The sequence below is a fragment of the Podarcis erhardii genome (genome assembly GCF_964252035.2).
Source record: "Podarcis erhardii genome assembly, chromosome: Z".
Taxonomy (NCBI): Eukaryota; Metazoa; Chordata; class Lepidosauria; order Squamata; family Lacertidae; genus Podarcis; species Podarcis erhardii.
Window position 1 is genome coordinate 19,517,253 of NC_138504.1, and position 18,011 is coordinate 19,535,263.

Consider the following 18,011-nt stretch of genomic DNA (forward strand, 5'->3'; position numbering starts at 1 on the left):
ATTCCCTTTGGCATCTGCCCCCCCCCCCCCAGTTTTTCCACAACAGAATACCACCCTTGGGATGAAAAAACACCTGCCTAATACAATACTAGGATCACAGCACCACCCTCTTGGGCTTGCCAATCAGAAGCTCAGCAGTTTGAATGCCCGTGACGGGGTGAGCTCCCATTGCTCTATCCCTAGCAGTTTGAAAGCACGCCAGTGCAAATAAATAGGTATTCCTGCGGCGGGAAGGTAAATGGCATTTCCGTGTGCTCTGGTTTCCATCACGGTGCTCCACTGTGCCAGAAGCAGTTAAGTCACACTGGCCATGACATGGAAAGCTGTCTGCAAACAAATGCCGGCTCCCTTGGCCTGAAAGCGAGATGAGCACCGCACCCCATAGTCGCCTTTGACTGTCCAGGGGTCCTTTACCCTTTTAATACATCACTACTGCTTCTCCTTCAAGGTTTTGCCTGTGTCACTTCACCATTGGCCTGCGACAAAGTCAGTCAACATATAATTTCTTTTAAATGGTTGTACTGTGCATGGAACCCCCACCGCTTGTGAAAAACCAACATGAAGAATGGCTGGAGCAGTTAACTGAAAGCATAACAAAGAAGTCAAGATAGAACTGGCCCGACTCTCCCCCCACCTTCTGTAGAAGCTTCCACCACCACAAGAAACCAAAAGTAAGAGTTGGAAGTTTTGTAATTTAATAAAAAATTAAGAACCATCCCTCCTTTTAAAATCAACTTTGGTACTCTGGCTAAAAATGGGTGTGGGGGGGAAATAAAAGGAAAACGGGTGGGAATAGACCACAGCATCTGCCCCCGAATGCGACAGCCACATGCAGAGGTCCCTTGACCTCATGTGCATGTGAGCACAGGGACAGGGGTACAGACTTCCAATTGTTTTCTCAGCCCAGTCAAAAAAGCTGGACGGAAGGCTTGATCCCCTATAAAAACTGCACGTGGGATAAAATACTGATCTGGACTATTGCTCTGCTTCAGCATCACTTTTCAACTAGCCCCAACCAGATTAGGAAGCAAGACAATTTTGCTGAATGAAAGACATCTGGGACCAAGGAAAATGTGAGCTTGCAAGGACCAGAAGCAAGTCTTCCAAGACTTCTAGGTGTGATCTCTCCTCCCCCCAAAAATCAGTATCTGCTTTAAAAAGCAACAGGAGGTGGTATGATACCCTGAGGGAAAACGTTTGGATTCTGGCTCATTAAGAGAGTCAAAGTAAGCACAAGGAGGTCAATACAAAAGCATTATTTTTAAAGTGAAGCATCTGACCACTCACAACAAAATCCCTTTTCACCCCCACCCATAGACAAGCTGGCACTACCATTCAGCAGCTCCTGCACATTCAAGCAGAGGGAAAAACAAAGGAAGAAGGCAGGAGGGGCAAAGGAAGACTCTGCTACTAGTGCCAAAATCAAGGGCCGCCTTGTGTTACCCCCAGAAAAGCAGTCTCACAAGCTCAGGGCAACTCCTCACAGTCACCAAGGCCTGGGTGGGTTTGTGGCCTCCAATTCCTCCAGCTATCCTTAGAACAGGACAGAGGGAGCTTGTCATGCTGGCCCCCCCACAAAAGTACATTAATTTGCACAGCAATCAGGTCAAGTCTCTGCTCAATGATCCAGTCTGCACTTTCATTAAGGCCTTCAGACTCTTTCTTATGCTGGCCCAGGCTGCCTGCTCTGGATGGTTCTTGCTGGTTACTCTGAGCTCTCAGTTTCTTCTTGCTTCTTTTTCTTCTTTTTCTTCTTCACACTTGTGTTACTGCCCTGAGAGGAGAAACAATGAGAGTTCAGAAGAGCCACTCTGTTTTTTGGCTACCTCTCTGGTATTGGGAATGAGAGTTTTTTTCCTGCTGGGAGTAGGTCGCACAGGAGTTTGGCAACTGTAAGAATGGCAACGGGTCAAAAGTGAAAAGAATCATTGCCTTTGTCTCCCTTGTCACCCCACACAATGGGCTGCAAGAAACTGAATTCATTGCTTGCAGAGGGCTCCCCCTCACTTTCTCCTTCTATCATTCAACCTATCCTTGCCCCTCACCCCAAAGGAATCAAGAGACACATGCAAACTACTGTATTTTTCGCACCATAGGACGCACTTTTTCCCTCCTAAAAAGCAAGGGGAAATGTGTGTGCGTCCTATGGAGCGAATGCAGGGGGGAGGCAGGCGGGAAAAGCCCGCAAGAGCTGCACACAAGCTCCGTGCGCTCTTGCGGGCTTTTCCACAGGAGGGAGAAAGGACTGACTGGCCGCATCAGTCCCTTCTCCCACCTCCCAGAAAAGCCAGGAGAAGCCGCGATCTCTTTAAAGGAGTTGCGTGGCTTCTGCCGGTTTTGCGGGAGGTGGGTGAATCCCCCCACCTCCCAGTAAAGCCAGGAAAGCCCTGCGCAGCATCTCCTGGCAAGGAGCGGCTGCACGGGGCTAAAGGGGAACCCAAAACAGCGAGCGGGATTCATCCCGCTTGCTGCTTTGGCTTGCTCCATAGCCGCGCGCAACCCTCTTTGGGGCTGGGGGGGGGGGTTATTGATTCCCCCCCCTAAAAACTGGGTGCGCCCTATGGTCCGGTGCGCCCTATGGTGCGAAAAATACGGTACATAACTAGAAGCTACTGCATTCATCAGAAAGCCACAACTGAAAGTGAGATTCTTCCTAAATGCAAGATAAATGCTGAGCTGTTCACAGCAATTGTCATGCACATATGTGTACAAATTGATTTTTCTTTTAAGTGTGCATATACCAGCTGATTCCTTGGCACACAAGCACAGTGGGTTACACAAGGCCTACCTACCATTTCGCTTAGCTCCCTGCCACTCTCAGAAAGCTCCGACTTCCTCTTCTCTTTCTTTTTCTTCTTCGCTTTCTTGATTTCTGCTTGCAGCTCTGGAGAGGCTAGGGGAGAGGAGGCCGCTGCACCAGGTTCCCCATCACTTTCAATCTCCCGCTTCCGCTGAGTGGGAAACAAGACACAGGCTTCAGCCAAGGACAGGGTACTACTATACAGGCTGCTCTATGGGAGCATTTTAAGACAGATCTTGCAAAGGAGCTCATGTTTGGCACCTGCATGTGTCAACAAGAGATAAAGCCAGGGATTTCAAGCCATTCACATGCAGTTACCTGCAGAGCAAGGAGCAAAGTGCACTACTTTAGGGTTTTGATTGTACTGTTAGCTGTGAGTCTTGGCAGGTTTTTCAAGCCTCCCTTGCCACACAAAACAGTTTGAATTTGACCAAGCTTCAGTGTGAATGACGGTCACCAGTACTGCTGGCAGCTACAGGTGGCAGCAAACTTTTAATGATCATACCACCCACAGCTATTCTGGAGATCTTTACCTGCTGTCTTCTCAATGCCACCCTCCAAAAAAACCCCCACACATTCAAAACAATACTAAAATGTAGGCTCTAACAGACACGGCCCAAATAAAAATAAAATGCTGGAATGCAGTCCTGCAGCAAACCAACCTTTGGTGGTCTTTCTGGCTCCTCTTGGGCGACTTCCTCTTTTACCTTTTCCTTTCCAGCAACCCTGGGAGGAAAACAGGAGCTTTATTTGCATCTTTCAGCCACCTGGTGCATTATGTACAATTCTACCCTGTTCCGCCTAACTTTTTATACTAGAATTGGAACATTGGTGTTGGTAATGTTCGGAAAGCTGGTAAACACGCCCAAAATGCATGGGGGGCAAGCTGCAGTTTTCCTTATTTCATTTAGCAGGCTGACTCCCTCTAGAGCCATAGAAAGGAGGCTAGAAAGGGATAACTGCCTGCTTCCCCCGCCCCAAGGAAACCCCTCCTCTGCCTTTTCTAGCACAATGCACTTTGTACACCCCAAACCAGCACACCTAGCCCATCCCCCACTTAAGGCAATGGGAGCTGCAAACATTACCTATTATAATCCACATAATCCATTTTCCAGGCCTGAGGAGTTTTCTCATTGGGCTTGCCATGTGTGTCCAACAGGCCTTGCTTGATCATCATCTTCTTCTGAGAAGCCTATGGGGAGATAAGCAGAGGAGACACATGACACAAGGCAAGGGCAGGTGCTTTCTTATTGCTGCCATTTCCATAACCCTCAAGGTTCACAAGCAGCAATAAAACAAATCTCTCTTGCTCTTATGCGACTTGAGGACCCAACACCCATTATGTCCAGCCCCTAACAGAGCCATCAGTCTTGGGTGATAGATCTGGGTCATCTTTGCACAGAGTGCTCTTGAAGTCTACTTTAACATCATTTGGCTCAACAACAGCAAAAGCAACCATTTCAAGTGACCAGTAGATTCTGTGGTAGCAAGGTGCGGCCAAGATCTTTGAAAGTCCAGCCAAGCATGTACAATTTGATACAAAGCTAAGGCACCAAGCGAACAGTTCAAACATACGCCCAGTGGGATGATGCACCCGGTTCCCTGAAAATTCTGTTGCTCCAGGAGCCAGTATCAAGCTGCTCTTTTGAATCTGCTCCCCTGTACAGCCAAATGGCGCAGTGCCATCTCAATACTCACTTTGGGGCCAAGTCCCCACTTGCGAGGGTACGTGTCTCTTTCCATGATCACACGCTTGATTTTTGCTACAACTCCATGGTCGCAAGTAGAGATCACTGCAGTTGTCATCAAGGCAATGGCTGCAGGAAGAAGAGTACAGGTTGAGCACCCTAAGGAATGACACAGTACAGAACCTGGCATTGCCCAACACATGCTCTTTCTGTAACCCACCAGAGTAAGACTTACAACATCATCCCCCGTAGCATCCCTATTTACTACTTAAGGAGGTTCTCCCTCTAGAAAGCAGAATGTATGTTTCTGGTGTGAGAAACACACGCACATGAAGTGTGTAAGCAAGACACGGGTTAACACCCGCCCACAAGGGTATTTTAATGCCATTTCCCCACATTCTTGCACTCATATTTTTATTTTATTTTTTTGGAAAAAGCACACCAGAGCACTATGTGATCAGACAGTTTCATTCTTCCTGGTTGAGTCAGAGCCCCATAAAGGTCTCTGACCCTGCTTGTTCCACCCAGGCCCTGCCAGCAGCCAGCCATGCATCCCCATGCCCCCCAGTAGAACACTGGAAGGCTTAAAGGTGCCTGGAGGCCACTCAACACCAAGACCCAAGAACAGGAATCAAGATGTGGCAGGAAAGGCAGAGCAGCAACACTCAGAGAATGGATAAACTTCATCATCACTTCACATGTGGCCCTGAGCAAGTGCAGGCAGGTGGGGAAGTTGAAGAAAGCTGTTTAAAAGGGGAAGGCAATTTGCAAAATTACTATGTAGTTCCCCACACACTTTGGGAGTCAGCAGGAAAGATGGGCCTCATCTCTCAGTGGGAGAGAGCTAAGCTGCATAGTTGTTCCCACTGTTTCAGTCTCACTCACCAAGACACTTTGGTTTTGCCCAGCCCAAGGCAGGCGTCCATAATCTGAGGTCACACTTGCAGGACCATTTTTCAAAGCTAGAGTGTGGAGTTGAACACACATCTTCTCTCCAACAAAATATGTAATGCCGCCCATTCCATTTTTATTTCATTTCACAAGCACTTTCCTACTGAAAGTACCAAACCCAAAGCAGTGCATAACAGGAGACGTATTAGATTGAAAAAAGTACAGAAAGAAAACTATGTTTTGATTTGCCACTAGATGGCACTGTAGTCTCATGTTAAATAGGCAAATTGTCACTGCCACCCATTCCAGTATTGGAGGAAGGAAACTGGATGCACTCCACAATGAAGCGTTGATCCATAATCACCTGCCAATGGAGCCTGATAAAAGGGAAGCAGGGCTGGGGAGAGAAACCTCTGCTGGATACGCTGGAATCTGTGTTGCTAGCTGGAACAAACATTACTGGGCTAGGCAGCCAAGGTCTGAGCTCAGAATGCCTCCTCCTCCTACAACCCACTTCCTTTACACAAAGCACAAAACATGTGTAATCAGGAGTGCCATTTTGGCCCCACAATCGTGGATGCCCAGGAGCCATGGGTGCCATGCAGAATGCATGGCCCTGGAACAGAAATTTGTGGGTGTCCGGCCCTTCATGGGGAATTCAGTAGGTGTTTGGGCACCCAGGGAGCCAGCACCTATGTTTGCAGTAACTCAATTAAAACAACCTAAGAAGGCAAGTGCCTAAGCTGCCAGTTCTCACCTGTGCAGATGGCCTCTCCTTTTGTGGTGATAACAACTATTTCCTGATTGAGTTCGATGCCATCTTCATATCGCAGCAGGCCAGGAAGCATGATCTTTGCACCATAGCAAATGGCGTTTACCTGAGCAGAAAGTAGTAAAAATGATCATGCTTCAACCAACAACTATCACTGTAAAATTCTGTTCTCCAATTTTCAATCCATGTACTCCCAAGTCTTTGGAGTTATGCCCACAAAAATTATACCTCTTTCACCAAGAGGCTTGCATGGCGTGGTGGCAAGAAAAGCTCCATACTGTACAGCATCCTGCACCATCAATACTGTAACCACCAACAGTGGCATTCAGTCCCTTAAGGTACCTGCCCCCACCCCTCCCACCTTTAAACAGCCCTGGAAGCAGAAATTAGGACTAAAGCAGTTAAGCTGCATCATGTTCTGAAGATTCTTAAATAAAAGTACTTCTGCAAACAGCGAAACATCATCTTAGAAGGCAGAAATGTAAGAAAACAAGGAATGCCTCTTCTAAGAGACAGACAAAAAAGTGACGTTGTTAAGCTGTAGCGATGGACTGTGGTGCCTTAGCTATAAGTTCCAGGAACTCACCGCACTGTCCTTCATAACTAGTCGCTTGTGGGATGTCAGCAGCTTCTCCAGGGGGAAGATCACCCTTCTGAGGTACGTCTCGTCCTTGTTGTTGTCATATTGCCATTGGGCATCCAGCACATCATGCATAGTCACCATGTGGTCCTAGAAGCAGAAACCACCCCAATATATTATATAACTGGGAATACGGAAGGCAGTCTGATACAAAAGCCAGGGTCTTTTTTTACCATCCATCCCAACTACTCTGACAGGCAGCAACTCTTAGTCTCTTAGTTTCCATCACTGCAATCTAATCCTGCACTGACTGCAGATGCCAAGCATTTGAGCTAGAACCATCACTGAGCCATAGACCCTCCCAGCACGCAGGCCACTGCCTAAAGCAAAAGGGCTGGGAGAAAAGAAGATAGTTCCATGTACAAGCTTCATGTCCTGAACACACTAGGAATTGGGGTACACACACAAAGGCAAGTGTTAGCACAGACAAAAACAAAAGAGTGAATAGTGAAGAGCCACAAGGTACAGCAACCCCCTCATCTTGGTGCTCTTCCTATGTTTTTGGCTACAATTCTCACCAGCCCCAGCCAACAAGGAATGGTCAGGGATGATGAGAGCTGCAATGGGGAAAGACAGCATTAATGCCTCTCCTTTGCAATTCCATACAGCTATTTAGGTTTGGGGACGCGGGTGACGCTGTGGGTTAAACCACAGAGCCTAGGACTTGGTGATCAGAAGGTCGGTGGTTCGAATCCCCGCAACAGGGTGAGCTCCCATTGCTCGGTCCCAGCACGTCAAAGTGCAAGTAGATAAATAGGTACCGCTCCGGCGGGAAGGTAAACAGCATTTCCGTGCGCTGCTCTGGTTTGCCAGAAGCGGCTTAGTCATGCTGGCCACATGACCCGGAAGCTGTACGCCGGCTCCCTCGGCCAATAAAGCGAGATAAGCGCCACAACCCGAGTCGGTCACGACTGGACCTAATGGTCAGGGGTCCCTTTACCTTTATCTATTTAAGTTTGACCATTCATAAATTCTACAGCATTCTCTTCACATAGCCTAAAGCTCTTTCCCCATGTGGAAGATGTCACCAGCCACACTAGCCTGCTCTGCAGAACTTTGCAGAAATCACATGCAGGGAAAGGTTTGGACTACTGAGCAGTTGTTTGTTCCCCACTCTAAAGAACTGCAGAGAACAGAACTACACAAGAGGACTGAATATGAGTTGGAAGCCAAGTTGACATGGGCGCAGCAAACATCAAGTTATCAGAGTTCCAGAAACACTAGTTTTATTCACCTGTAACGAACAGTCAATAATGGATTCTGTGCAATTAGTCTCATAGGGGCCATGGGTAATTTTTGTGGGTTGGGGGACAGAACTGGCAGAAACAAAGCTTCCTGACCTTGACATCTCCCAACCACTCACTGTCCCAAAGTTTAATTACCAGAACAGGGGAGTCAGCCCTGTACTGAACTCAACACTTTGGGTAGTGACAATCATGTGCTGACATATACCCTGCAACGTACCTTCTCTCCCATGACCCCGGATCGCACTCGCCGGAGCTCCTGCATCTGACCTCCAACTCCCAGCAACAAGCCCAGGTGCACACACAATGTCCGGATATAGGTCCCAGCTTCACAGCTCACCCAGAAGATACCTGAGAACAGAGCAGTCAAAGCAGATGTGTGAGTTCTGGAGTTCTGTTGACTTAAAGAGTTCGAACAGAAAGCATCCATGAGCCATCAGTATTGGGTGATAGATGTAAGTCATCTTTGCACTGTGTGCTATGCGATCTGTTTTACATCATTTGGCTCAGAAAACACCTCCAACCAGGGGTTGCTAACCTATGGCCTTCCAGATGTTGCTGAGTTACAACTCTCATCGTACCTGAACATCAACAATGCTGGCTGGGACTATTGGGAACTATAGTTCAAGAACAACTGGAGGACCACAAGTTAGCCACCCATGCTTTAAGCATCCTAAGAAAAAATAAGACTTCAAACTGGTCAAGGAAGTGATTTAATCACCCAGAACAAAATTGGAGAAGAAAGGCTGGAGAGGCTTAGGAAGTAACCTAGACAGGGTTTCGGGGGGGGGGGGTTCAATTTCTCAAAGCTCAGCTTCTGTTTTGCAGATGTGATTTGAGCATAAGCTCATGATTTAAGGCAAATTAACTTGTGGCCCTTCAGATGCTGGTGCACTCTTCAATCAGCCGCAGCTAGCATGGCTAATGGTGGGGGAGGAAGAGAACTATAGTCCAACAGTATCTGGAGTGTCGCTGGCTCCCAACCACAGCTCTTCAAAGAGTGCATTAAAGGAAAAGCAGTCATACTGCACAGTGGTGGAGCTTCATGTTCCGGTACCGGGGGGCAGAGAGCAGGTGGGGGCGATGGCACCCCAATGGGATCATGCTGCCGGGGGCGGTGCACTCCCCCCGCTCCCCTCTTCCTCCACCAAGGATACTGCAGACCTCATACAAAACAGTTTCATTACCCAATCTTCTTTCTGGATCATATTCTACCAATTTGCTCTCATAGATTGTTCGGACTCTCAGCTGCCTCTTCACTGCAGCAATGAGTGGGGGCCGCTGGAAGAGGGCACCAGTCAGTGTTTCTATTGCCTGCAGAATGAAGCAGATCAGATACCACTTTAAAATGCTTGCGCCCTTGTGGTAATACATGATTGATACATGCAAGGAAGAATGAAATTTCAGGTGTTTTCCCCAAACACACCAAGCTCCATTTTATCAACTGCATTCACCAAGTAAATTTAACTTTGGTTTGGTATGATGTGGTCTTAAGAAGCTTACTGCTAAGACTAAGTTAAAGCAGCTATGGTAATGCAAAACCATGAGTTGGCAAAACATCTGGCTAAATCAAGGCAAGCAGGGAGCTGTACTCATCAACTAGCTTGATCATTAGTCACCAAGGTTACCAAAGAACAAAACGAACTCCAATTGCTACCTGCAGTGCTGAGCAATGGTGCACACTCTGCTTCACAAGTTATGCACAGAATGTTCTTGGGAAATTCCAAGTGATCTCTGAAGAAACCACCACCATGCAGGCAACTCAACTTCTCTAAAGTGGCTATGAACCTGCTCCCAGATCATAGAGACCACTAAATCAATATTTGTTGTTGTTGTTGTCCCCCGCCCCCAGGCATCTCTAGTTATGACAAGGGTGGCTTTAATACCATGTGGCTATAGGCAGTCAGAGCTGTCATTAATCTTAGAAAACCAAGGCCCCAATAAAGGGAGCCTCAATTCTGCTTGCTCTATGTCTACTCTGCAGGCAGCTGGAAGCTGCACAGCACCAAGAACCTAGAACAGGAATCCTGATGTTGCAGGAAGGATAGAACAGCACCACTCAGAGAATGGATAAAACAGCATCATCACTCTGCCCTTCCCATACATGTGAACAGATTTCAAGGGACACAGAACTATACTTCCCATAGCAAACAGGATAGACTGAGATTGGCAATTTGAGCTCTGATTCACAACAAAGAGAAACATTCCAAAGATTATAAGCAAAAAAGTATGTATTCATTTTTAAATATTTATATCCTGCCTTTTTTCCATCATGGAACCCAGAACAGCATACCTGTGGTTCCTAGAAAGGTATCTGCCCAGCAGAAAGTGAAACAAGCGGAAATTTGCTTTGTTCTGCCACTTTTGGTCTGAAGAAACAGTCAATTACTCTTGAAAATTGAAACTTACTCTGATTTGGTTTTGCATCTAATTTTTGTTTGTGATTATTTTAACAATGATTTATTGTGGCATTTTAAACAACATTCATCCCTGTTGCATGCTACCCTGATATCCATGTGAAGAAAGAGTTGCTCTCATCATAACCCCTACAGCTAAATTTAATTTGGGAAACGTTTCTACTGCCATCATTCACACTGATGTTCATGACTACACACACACACACACACACACACACACACACACACACCTACCTCTCAAATTTTCCTGCCTAGCAGAGACTTACCCTTGACAGCTGAACCTCACTCTCGATTGCATTGTGCAGCCGAACGATTCCCACATACTCTTTGCCTGGAAGACGACAGAAGAGTAGTCAGGAGAGGCCACTTTAATTTACTTTTTTCACCATACCGGTGATTGTGCTGTTTCTATGTCTAGCAATACATTTCTAGGCTTGATAAAGAGACAAGGCAGATGGTATACCTGCACTTTGTTGAGACTTGACCAAGCGTGTTGCTCGCTCAATGCATACAATCAGGCACCCAGTCACTTTGGGGTCCAATGTGCCACTATGCCCTGTCTTCTCAACACGTAGGATGCGGCGGATCCAGGCCACCACTTCGTGGGAAGAAGGATTAGAAGGTTTGTCCAGATTGATGAAGCCCGTCCTGGAAGAGAACCACAGGGACTGTTAACAATAATCTATATAGGCGTGGACTCTGCTCGCTCTTCAAAGAACAAACCTGAATTAGGACCCAAATCTACCTTAAAACAAGACATATTAATAACCTAGGGATTTCAAGCAGGATACTGTGTCCATGGCAATACTGAATTGTGGTGCTAATTTTGTGCTAGATATTTATGCCACTTTTTTGGCATATGGTTGTAGTAACACAGCTTCAACTCTTTTTTACCTACCCTCCTCCCAGTTTGCTAACTAGCAAACAGTTTGTGACTAACAATTTTTAGATTATAAATTACATGGCACAGTAAAAGTTAAGAGACATTGTGCCAAACAAAAGCATTCATGGATAGAACAAAGAAACTATGGTAACCGGCAGGTATTAAATAAGAATAAAAAGCCCTCCAAAACATACTAGTAGGGTCAACAGAATATCCAGCACCCCAAACTCTGCAGCTGTGATACAAAGCTATATGTAAGGACCGATGTATGCAAGTCACTATACAGGTGGCAATCATTTCAGGCGCGTCTAAATGGTGTGCAATTGCCAACAAGCAGATCACTTGGAACCTGGAAAAGGGAAGAACGGGGTCAAAACAAGTTGCACTTATGTGCACTCGGCAGACATGCATGGAGGACGGTAATGGTTGTCACCTCTAGAGAAAATCCTGGAAGAGTTAAAGTGGGCAGTGGAACCCCATCCAAAACTTGTGTTCATCTAAGCCTCATTTGTGTCTTTCCCAAGTGTTTAATAACTAACCCACCTCCCCCAGATTACAGAAAGAACACCATGTGGGGGAAATCTACTCTTAAGCTCTATCTTGCCTTACCTTACATATTCGGCAATCTCTCTTTTTAAGGGATTACAACCAGAAGGAAGGGGTGTGTAGTGTGCTGTCCTCACATTCAGCTTGTCAAAGTTCTACAAAAATCCAAAGCAAGCAAGAATTAATGAACAATTAATGCTGTGGAGTTCTTAGGTTGGAGCCAAATCTCAATGTCTTAAAACTCATTGGAACTATTTGATATAGAACAAGTTGCTCGGCCAATTAAAAATCACATAACTGGTTAAGATTTGCTCTCAAAAGGAAAATCAATCCTCCTTAAGATGGAAACTGAATGAAGACAGGTTAGATGATAAAATGTTTTTGAAAAAAGCAAAAAAGGTTCTGGGAGACTATTTTGATTTGAATCTTAACATGGTTACCAGGCAGCAAGTAGTGTGGGATGCTAGTAAGGCAATGGAGGGGACTGTTTGTCCAACAAAATGCAACTCAAAAGAAATTAAAAGAAAAAAGGAAGAGAGAAATTTTGGGTGCAACATTAGAAAAAGAATTAGTTAAAAAACCAAAGAAAGAATCAGTTAAACAAGCAATCAAATTATTACAAATACAATATTCAATTATTATTAATGAAGAAATAATGTGGAAAATTAAGAGTGTGAAACCGAAATATTTTGAATATACCAATAAGTCAGGAAAACTGCTGGCATGGCAAAAAAGGAAAAATGAACAAAAATATATATATAGAATAAAGTTGAATGGAAAATTTACAGACAAAAATGAAATAAGAGAAGCCTTTGTTACATATTTTACCTACTTATATAAGAAAGGATATGAGAGCAAGAGTAAGATAGATCAATATTTAAAAAACAGTAACTTACCAAAAATAAAAGAAGAAAAACTCAGACTACATAACCAAATAACAGTGCAGGAAGTGTCAGAAGCAATAAACCAAGCAAAAACAAGTAAATCTCCAGGACCGAGTGTATTCTCAGCAAAGTATTATAAAAAATTGGGTGAACAGCTTGTGATTCCCCTAAAAGACACTGAATGAGATCTTAAGATCAGGCGAAATCCCAGAGACATGGAAAGAAACATATATAACATTAATTCCAAAGCAAGATTTGGATTTAACCCTAGTAAAAAATTATAGACCTATTTCATTATTAAACAAGGATTATAAATTATTTGCATACATATTAGCTAATAGAATGAAAAAAGTCCTGCAAGAATATATTCATCAAGATCAAGCAGGGTTTTTACTAGACAGACAAATTAAAGATAACATCAGGAGTATCTTAAATATAATAGAATATCATGAAGTAAGAAATGAAAAACAAACTGCCTTAATGTTTATAGATGTGGAAATAGCATTTGATAATGTCTCATGGGATTTCATGAAAAAAATTCTTGACGAAATGAATTTTGGAGAAAAACTGATAAGGGGAGTCCAAGCTGTTTACTCTGACCATAATACTGTTGATTGTTAATCAAGTGATAACAAATCAATATACAATACAAAAGGGAACCAGACATCACCGCTTCTGTTTGTTATGGTCCCAGAGGTATTAGCAAGGAATATAAGTGGAATAAAAACAGGTAAAAATGAATTTAAACTGAAAGCATTTGCTGATGATTTATTAATTACAGTAGAAGACCCAATAATTCTCTCCTTAAAGTTATAGAAAAGATCCAAGAATTTGGGCAGGTGGCAGGATTTAAACTTAATAAAAACAAGACCAAATTATTAGTTAAGAACTTAAAAGAATCAGAGAACAAAGACTTGTCCCAATCCATGAACAGAGATTCATAAAAAGGTAAAATATTTAGGAATATGGTTATCAATTAAGAATCTTAATATTTATAAAGATAAATATAAAAGATTTAAAAACCCTCAGCCACAAAAATTTAACAACTTTTCTTTTTGCCAGTAAATTTAATTGAATTTTGAGAGTTAATTATACTGTAAATTAGTTGCTCTAGTTAAATTTAATTATATTGTAAGCTTTATATAGAACACTAATAATTAAATATGTAGTTCATTTACACAATTCTGTTTACCTTGAGAAGTAAAGGCCATTGTGATGTGTCCAGTTGAGCCACTCTGGATTCAGGCTTGATAAAGAATTCTTCAGAATACTGTATATCCTAGGAACAATCAAATAGGCAGATTAGTAACTATAACTGCCAATGAAGAATGCTGGCCACTATGTTCCTTTACTCATCAAGCTTGGAAGTTAACAATATTCTCTAGTCTAGACACAAAGAGCAAATAACTAGAACTGCACTCTTCATGTTGCTGTTTTTCCTCATCATGCAATAATTTTATCTACAAGGGGCCTTCTACAAAGAGAGCATACTATCACTATTAGCTCCTGCCCAGAATGCATGCCTCTACACAATCAATTGCCCTCATCAATTATCAGCCAAAGTTATAACTACAGTGCTGAACAGGAGAGGGAATGTTTGCATACCCCTGGGAACAGCATATTCCCAGGAAGTAGATGGTGGGAACTGTAGTCCAGCAAAATCTGCAAAGAACCATGCAGGGTACAGGGTGCAGAGTATGGAAATTAAGCAATATCACAAAGCAACTCACAGCAACATCTTCCTCTACCAGATATTTCTGTTCTTTCTTTTTCTTGTGCTTCTTAGAGACAGAGCCTACAGAAAGACAAAAAATAAAAATAATACTACAAATAAATGGAACTAGAAGTAAACTTGGCATTGTTCACTCACCTAAAATCAAACCTAAAATTAGTAATCTGATTTCAAATTTTAGATCAGATAGGAAACTTATGACCTGGAGTCCAAATGCAACCCTCCAGCCTCTCCATCTAGCCCTCTGAACTCTTCCCAGGCCATACATACTCCCCAACCCACAGCCTTGCTTTGTGCTTTTGCCTGTCTGGAACCCATTCTTGAACTTGGCTCATGCTTCTTTCTTGCACTGTATAGAGCAGAGTGTGAAGAAACTAGCTTACTGTACAAATTTGCATTTAATCCTTTGCCTCCTTTTGCCTCTGGCCCCACCTACCACTGGCACATGGCACCTAGAAAGGAATAGGGCCCTTGGCATGAAAATGGTTGTAAGAGTTTACAGTACAATATTCCTTATATATGGTGCTATTACAGTTAACACCATTATTCTAGGTTTGCAAAAGAATCGTTGCCAGGCGCTACAAATAACAAGCACTCCAACGTATGAGAAACCAAGAGCGTGATGTGGGTGACCAAAGAAACCTGCAAGAGAGGTACTGGAGGAAACAGTTGCATGGGATAAATTGGCTGCAGTCAATGCTCATGCAGGCCACCCACGTGGGCAAGCGCCCTAGTGCCTTAAGTGGGCAAATTGGAAAGCAGTAGCCCGTTTCCTCAAAATGCAATATTTCCTGCAGCTGCGGAATATCAATAGTTCCTGCGAATCTCTCCCCCCCCCCCGCCACCTCCAAAAGGAAACAAACATACTGTGAAACATTGGACACGTTACAATCGGTTCCAAGGTGGGAACCTCTCCCCACAACACACCAGCGCTGAGAAGCCAACATCCCCCGTAAAAGCGGTTTTTGCCCCATGCACCCTTACCCGGCGACAAAGTTTCCCCAACACCCTTCTCCCCCAAAAGAAAGACCGAGGCGCACGAGCGGAGACAGAAGTTAGAGGCGGAGGAAACAACAGAGTTGGAGGGACATAACAGATTTGGTTGGCATGCATATCTTTGGTATGGAAAAGGTAAAGTACATAAAGGGTTCTATAATCACATAAAAAAAATCACTGATTAAAGTGTGGGGAAAATATAAAGATTTATTAGAACCCAAAACCCCATGGTGGCTATCCCCTATTGAAGCATCATCACTTAAGGAGGTTGGCCAACAACATACAGAGATTTATTAACATAACAAGAAGGGAAGTGGAAATTGAAGGAATATTAGGACTTAAAGGAGCATATACAGACTTGGCTGCACCATGGAGTAAAAACGGTTTTTGCCCCATGCACCCTTACCCGGCGGCAAAGTTTCCCCAACACCCTCCTCCTCAAAAAGAAAGACGGAGGCGGGGCCAATCTCGCTTTGTGGAATCGCTCACCCCCCCCACCCCCCAAAAAACCCCACTACATCCGAGCATGCAGAGAGAGTCGTTTCCAAACACTGTACAAGTAGCCACGTGCTTCGCCACGATCGGACTCAGGACAGGGCTGAGAAAGCTAAACACTACCCTCCGCTAAATCTGTGAACTTCAGCAACTCTTCCTACGCCCCCATTCCCCCCCCCTTAAAAACTAAGCATTTAATTCCCGTTCTTCCCCGGAGGCGATCCTCTCCGCAACCCGAGAGAAGCGCGATCCCTCCTCAGGTTACAGGAGGCCCCACTGCGCCCGCATGGAGGGCACCCGAAAAGGTCAGATCCACGCCCGAAGCTCGCCTCAGGTCCGGAGAAGACAGCCCTGACCCCGAGCGCACGCCGCGCACCCACCTGGACCGTCCGCCATCTTGCCCTCGCCACGCGCTGCCTCTGAGAGACACGCGCGCACCTCGCCTCCCGCCAGCGAAAAAGGGATCCCCTCGCCCACTTCCGCTCCCTGTCCCGACAAGCAGCGCGGCGCGGCGCGCGGGAAAAGAGGGACAGAGCAGCGATTGGTTGAGCAGGGAGCTGGTGGGCGGGGCGGGCGGGTGCACCATAGAGGGCAGGAAAGCGCTAGAGAGGCTAGGTGCCTTCAGTCCCCCTCCCCTCCGAGAGGCGGGTTTTTAAACAGCGCCGGAGTTCAGGCTATGAAGGGACTCCAACTCCCAGCAACCCCCAGCCAGCGAGCCAGGAAAGATGGGAGCTGGAGTCCAAGAGGCAGAGGCGGGTTTTTTTTGTAAATTACCCAGCGGCACCCAGCAGGTTTTGCACGAGCCAGATGGCAATAAAACCCCGCTGGGGGAGGTGCAGGGCTGTACAGAAAGTGGGGATCTCGTGGAAACAAGGCTCAGGCGGCTTGGCCAAGTGGATAATGGGGGGTGATCCTAGGTGTGTAACCAGGATTGTGTGTTGAGCACGTTATTTTATGGTAGAGAAACGTGGGCAAATTACACCTGCCAGGCGTATCTAGTATTATGAAAATTTCTGGAAATCTCTCACGCTTCCACACATTTTTTATGGTGTTTCGGCCAGTCCTCATAAAGGTGTCCTAATAAAAATGTCTGATTTTGAAAATGATAGACCAACATATTAGGGTGGGACATCTGGATGAAAAAGAAACAGCAAATCAAGAGACTTCTTCCAATTGAGCATTTATTCTCCCATTACAGCCTGGAAATCCAAACCATCTAGCAACACATAGTGATCAGATGTGGAGAAGCAAAGTAATCACACCATAACTGTCAATGTTTCCCTTTTTCTAAAGGAAATTCCCTTATTCTGAATAGGATTCCTCGCAAGAAAAGGGAAAAGTTGACAGCTGTGACTTATACTATGTTTTAACACCACTTGCATGCCATAAGGCTTAAACGGCAAATAATTTTTTAAAATATTAGTCTACTATAAAATCAAAAAGCCTCCAGGCATGCTGGCCACATGACCCAGAAAGCGGCCTGAAAAGGAAGATGAGTGCTGCACCCCATAGTCACCCTTGACTGAACTTAACTGTCCAGGGGTCCTTTACCATTACCTTTTACTTCTACTGTTTCTAAAAACTCTTTCTAGCTGTTTTAAATGTTTGTAAGTTGCCTTGATGCACATGTTTGTTATAGGAAAATCCTTGGGCTCACTTGGATTACAAAACAAAGACACCAGCCAGGAATATACAGTAGGAGCAAAACAGCAGCCAATAGGCCTGGTCTACATTCAAATAACTGTTGCAACAGGACTTCCACCCATCACATGGGAGAATGGGGAAGAAGCAGAGAACAAAGAGTGGCTCCCACTTTTATCAGTTTTACAAAGATACCCACAACACTCCTAAAATTACATCATGCATATATCACAAATACATCACGGGTTGGAAGGGTCTGGCGACAGAAACTTGAGCATCAGGGCTTGCCCCTCCCTTACCTTGACCTCCACCAAACACAAGAGATGTCCCTTTCCCCCAGCTAAGTTAATCACAGCCTTTTGTCTTGATCTGGGTTTGCTAT

The 18,011-nt window shown here is 44.8% G+C and overlaps 1 protein-coding gene across 1 annotated transcript; it reads right to left on the reverse strand.

Moving 5' to 3' along the window:
- Nucleotides 1–1,241: 1,241 nt before the first annotated feature.
- DKC1 (dyskerin pseudouridine synthase 1) lies at nt 1,242–16,461 on the reverse strand. Its single transcript, XM_081848125.1, has 15 exons — nt 16,369–16,461; nt 14,496–14,560; nt 13,958–14,044; nt 11,945–12,036; nt 10,916–11,100; nt 10,719–10,783; nt 9,223–9,349; nt 8,256–8,386; nt 6,738–6,881; nt 6,137–6,257; nt 4,499–4,617; nt 3,886–3,992; nt 3,463–3,526; nt 2,793–2,951; nt 1,242–1,774 (listed from the first exon to the last, which is right to left on the reverse strand). The coding sequence occupies exons 1-15, from the start codon at nt 16,382–16,384 to the stop codon at nt 1,706–1,708; spliced, it is 1,551 nt and encodes a 516-aa protein (XP_081704251.1). The 5' UTR covers nt 16,385–16,461; the 3' UTR covers nt 1,242–1,705.
- Between the last annotated feature and the right edge of the window lie 1,550 nt (nt 16,462–18,011).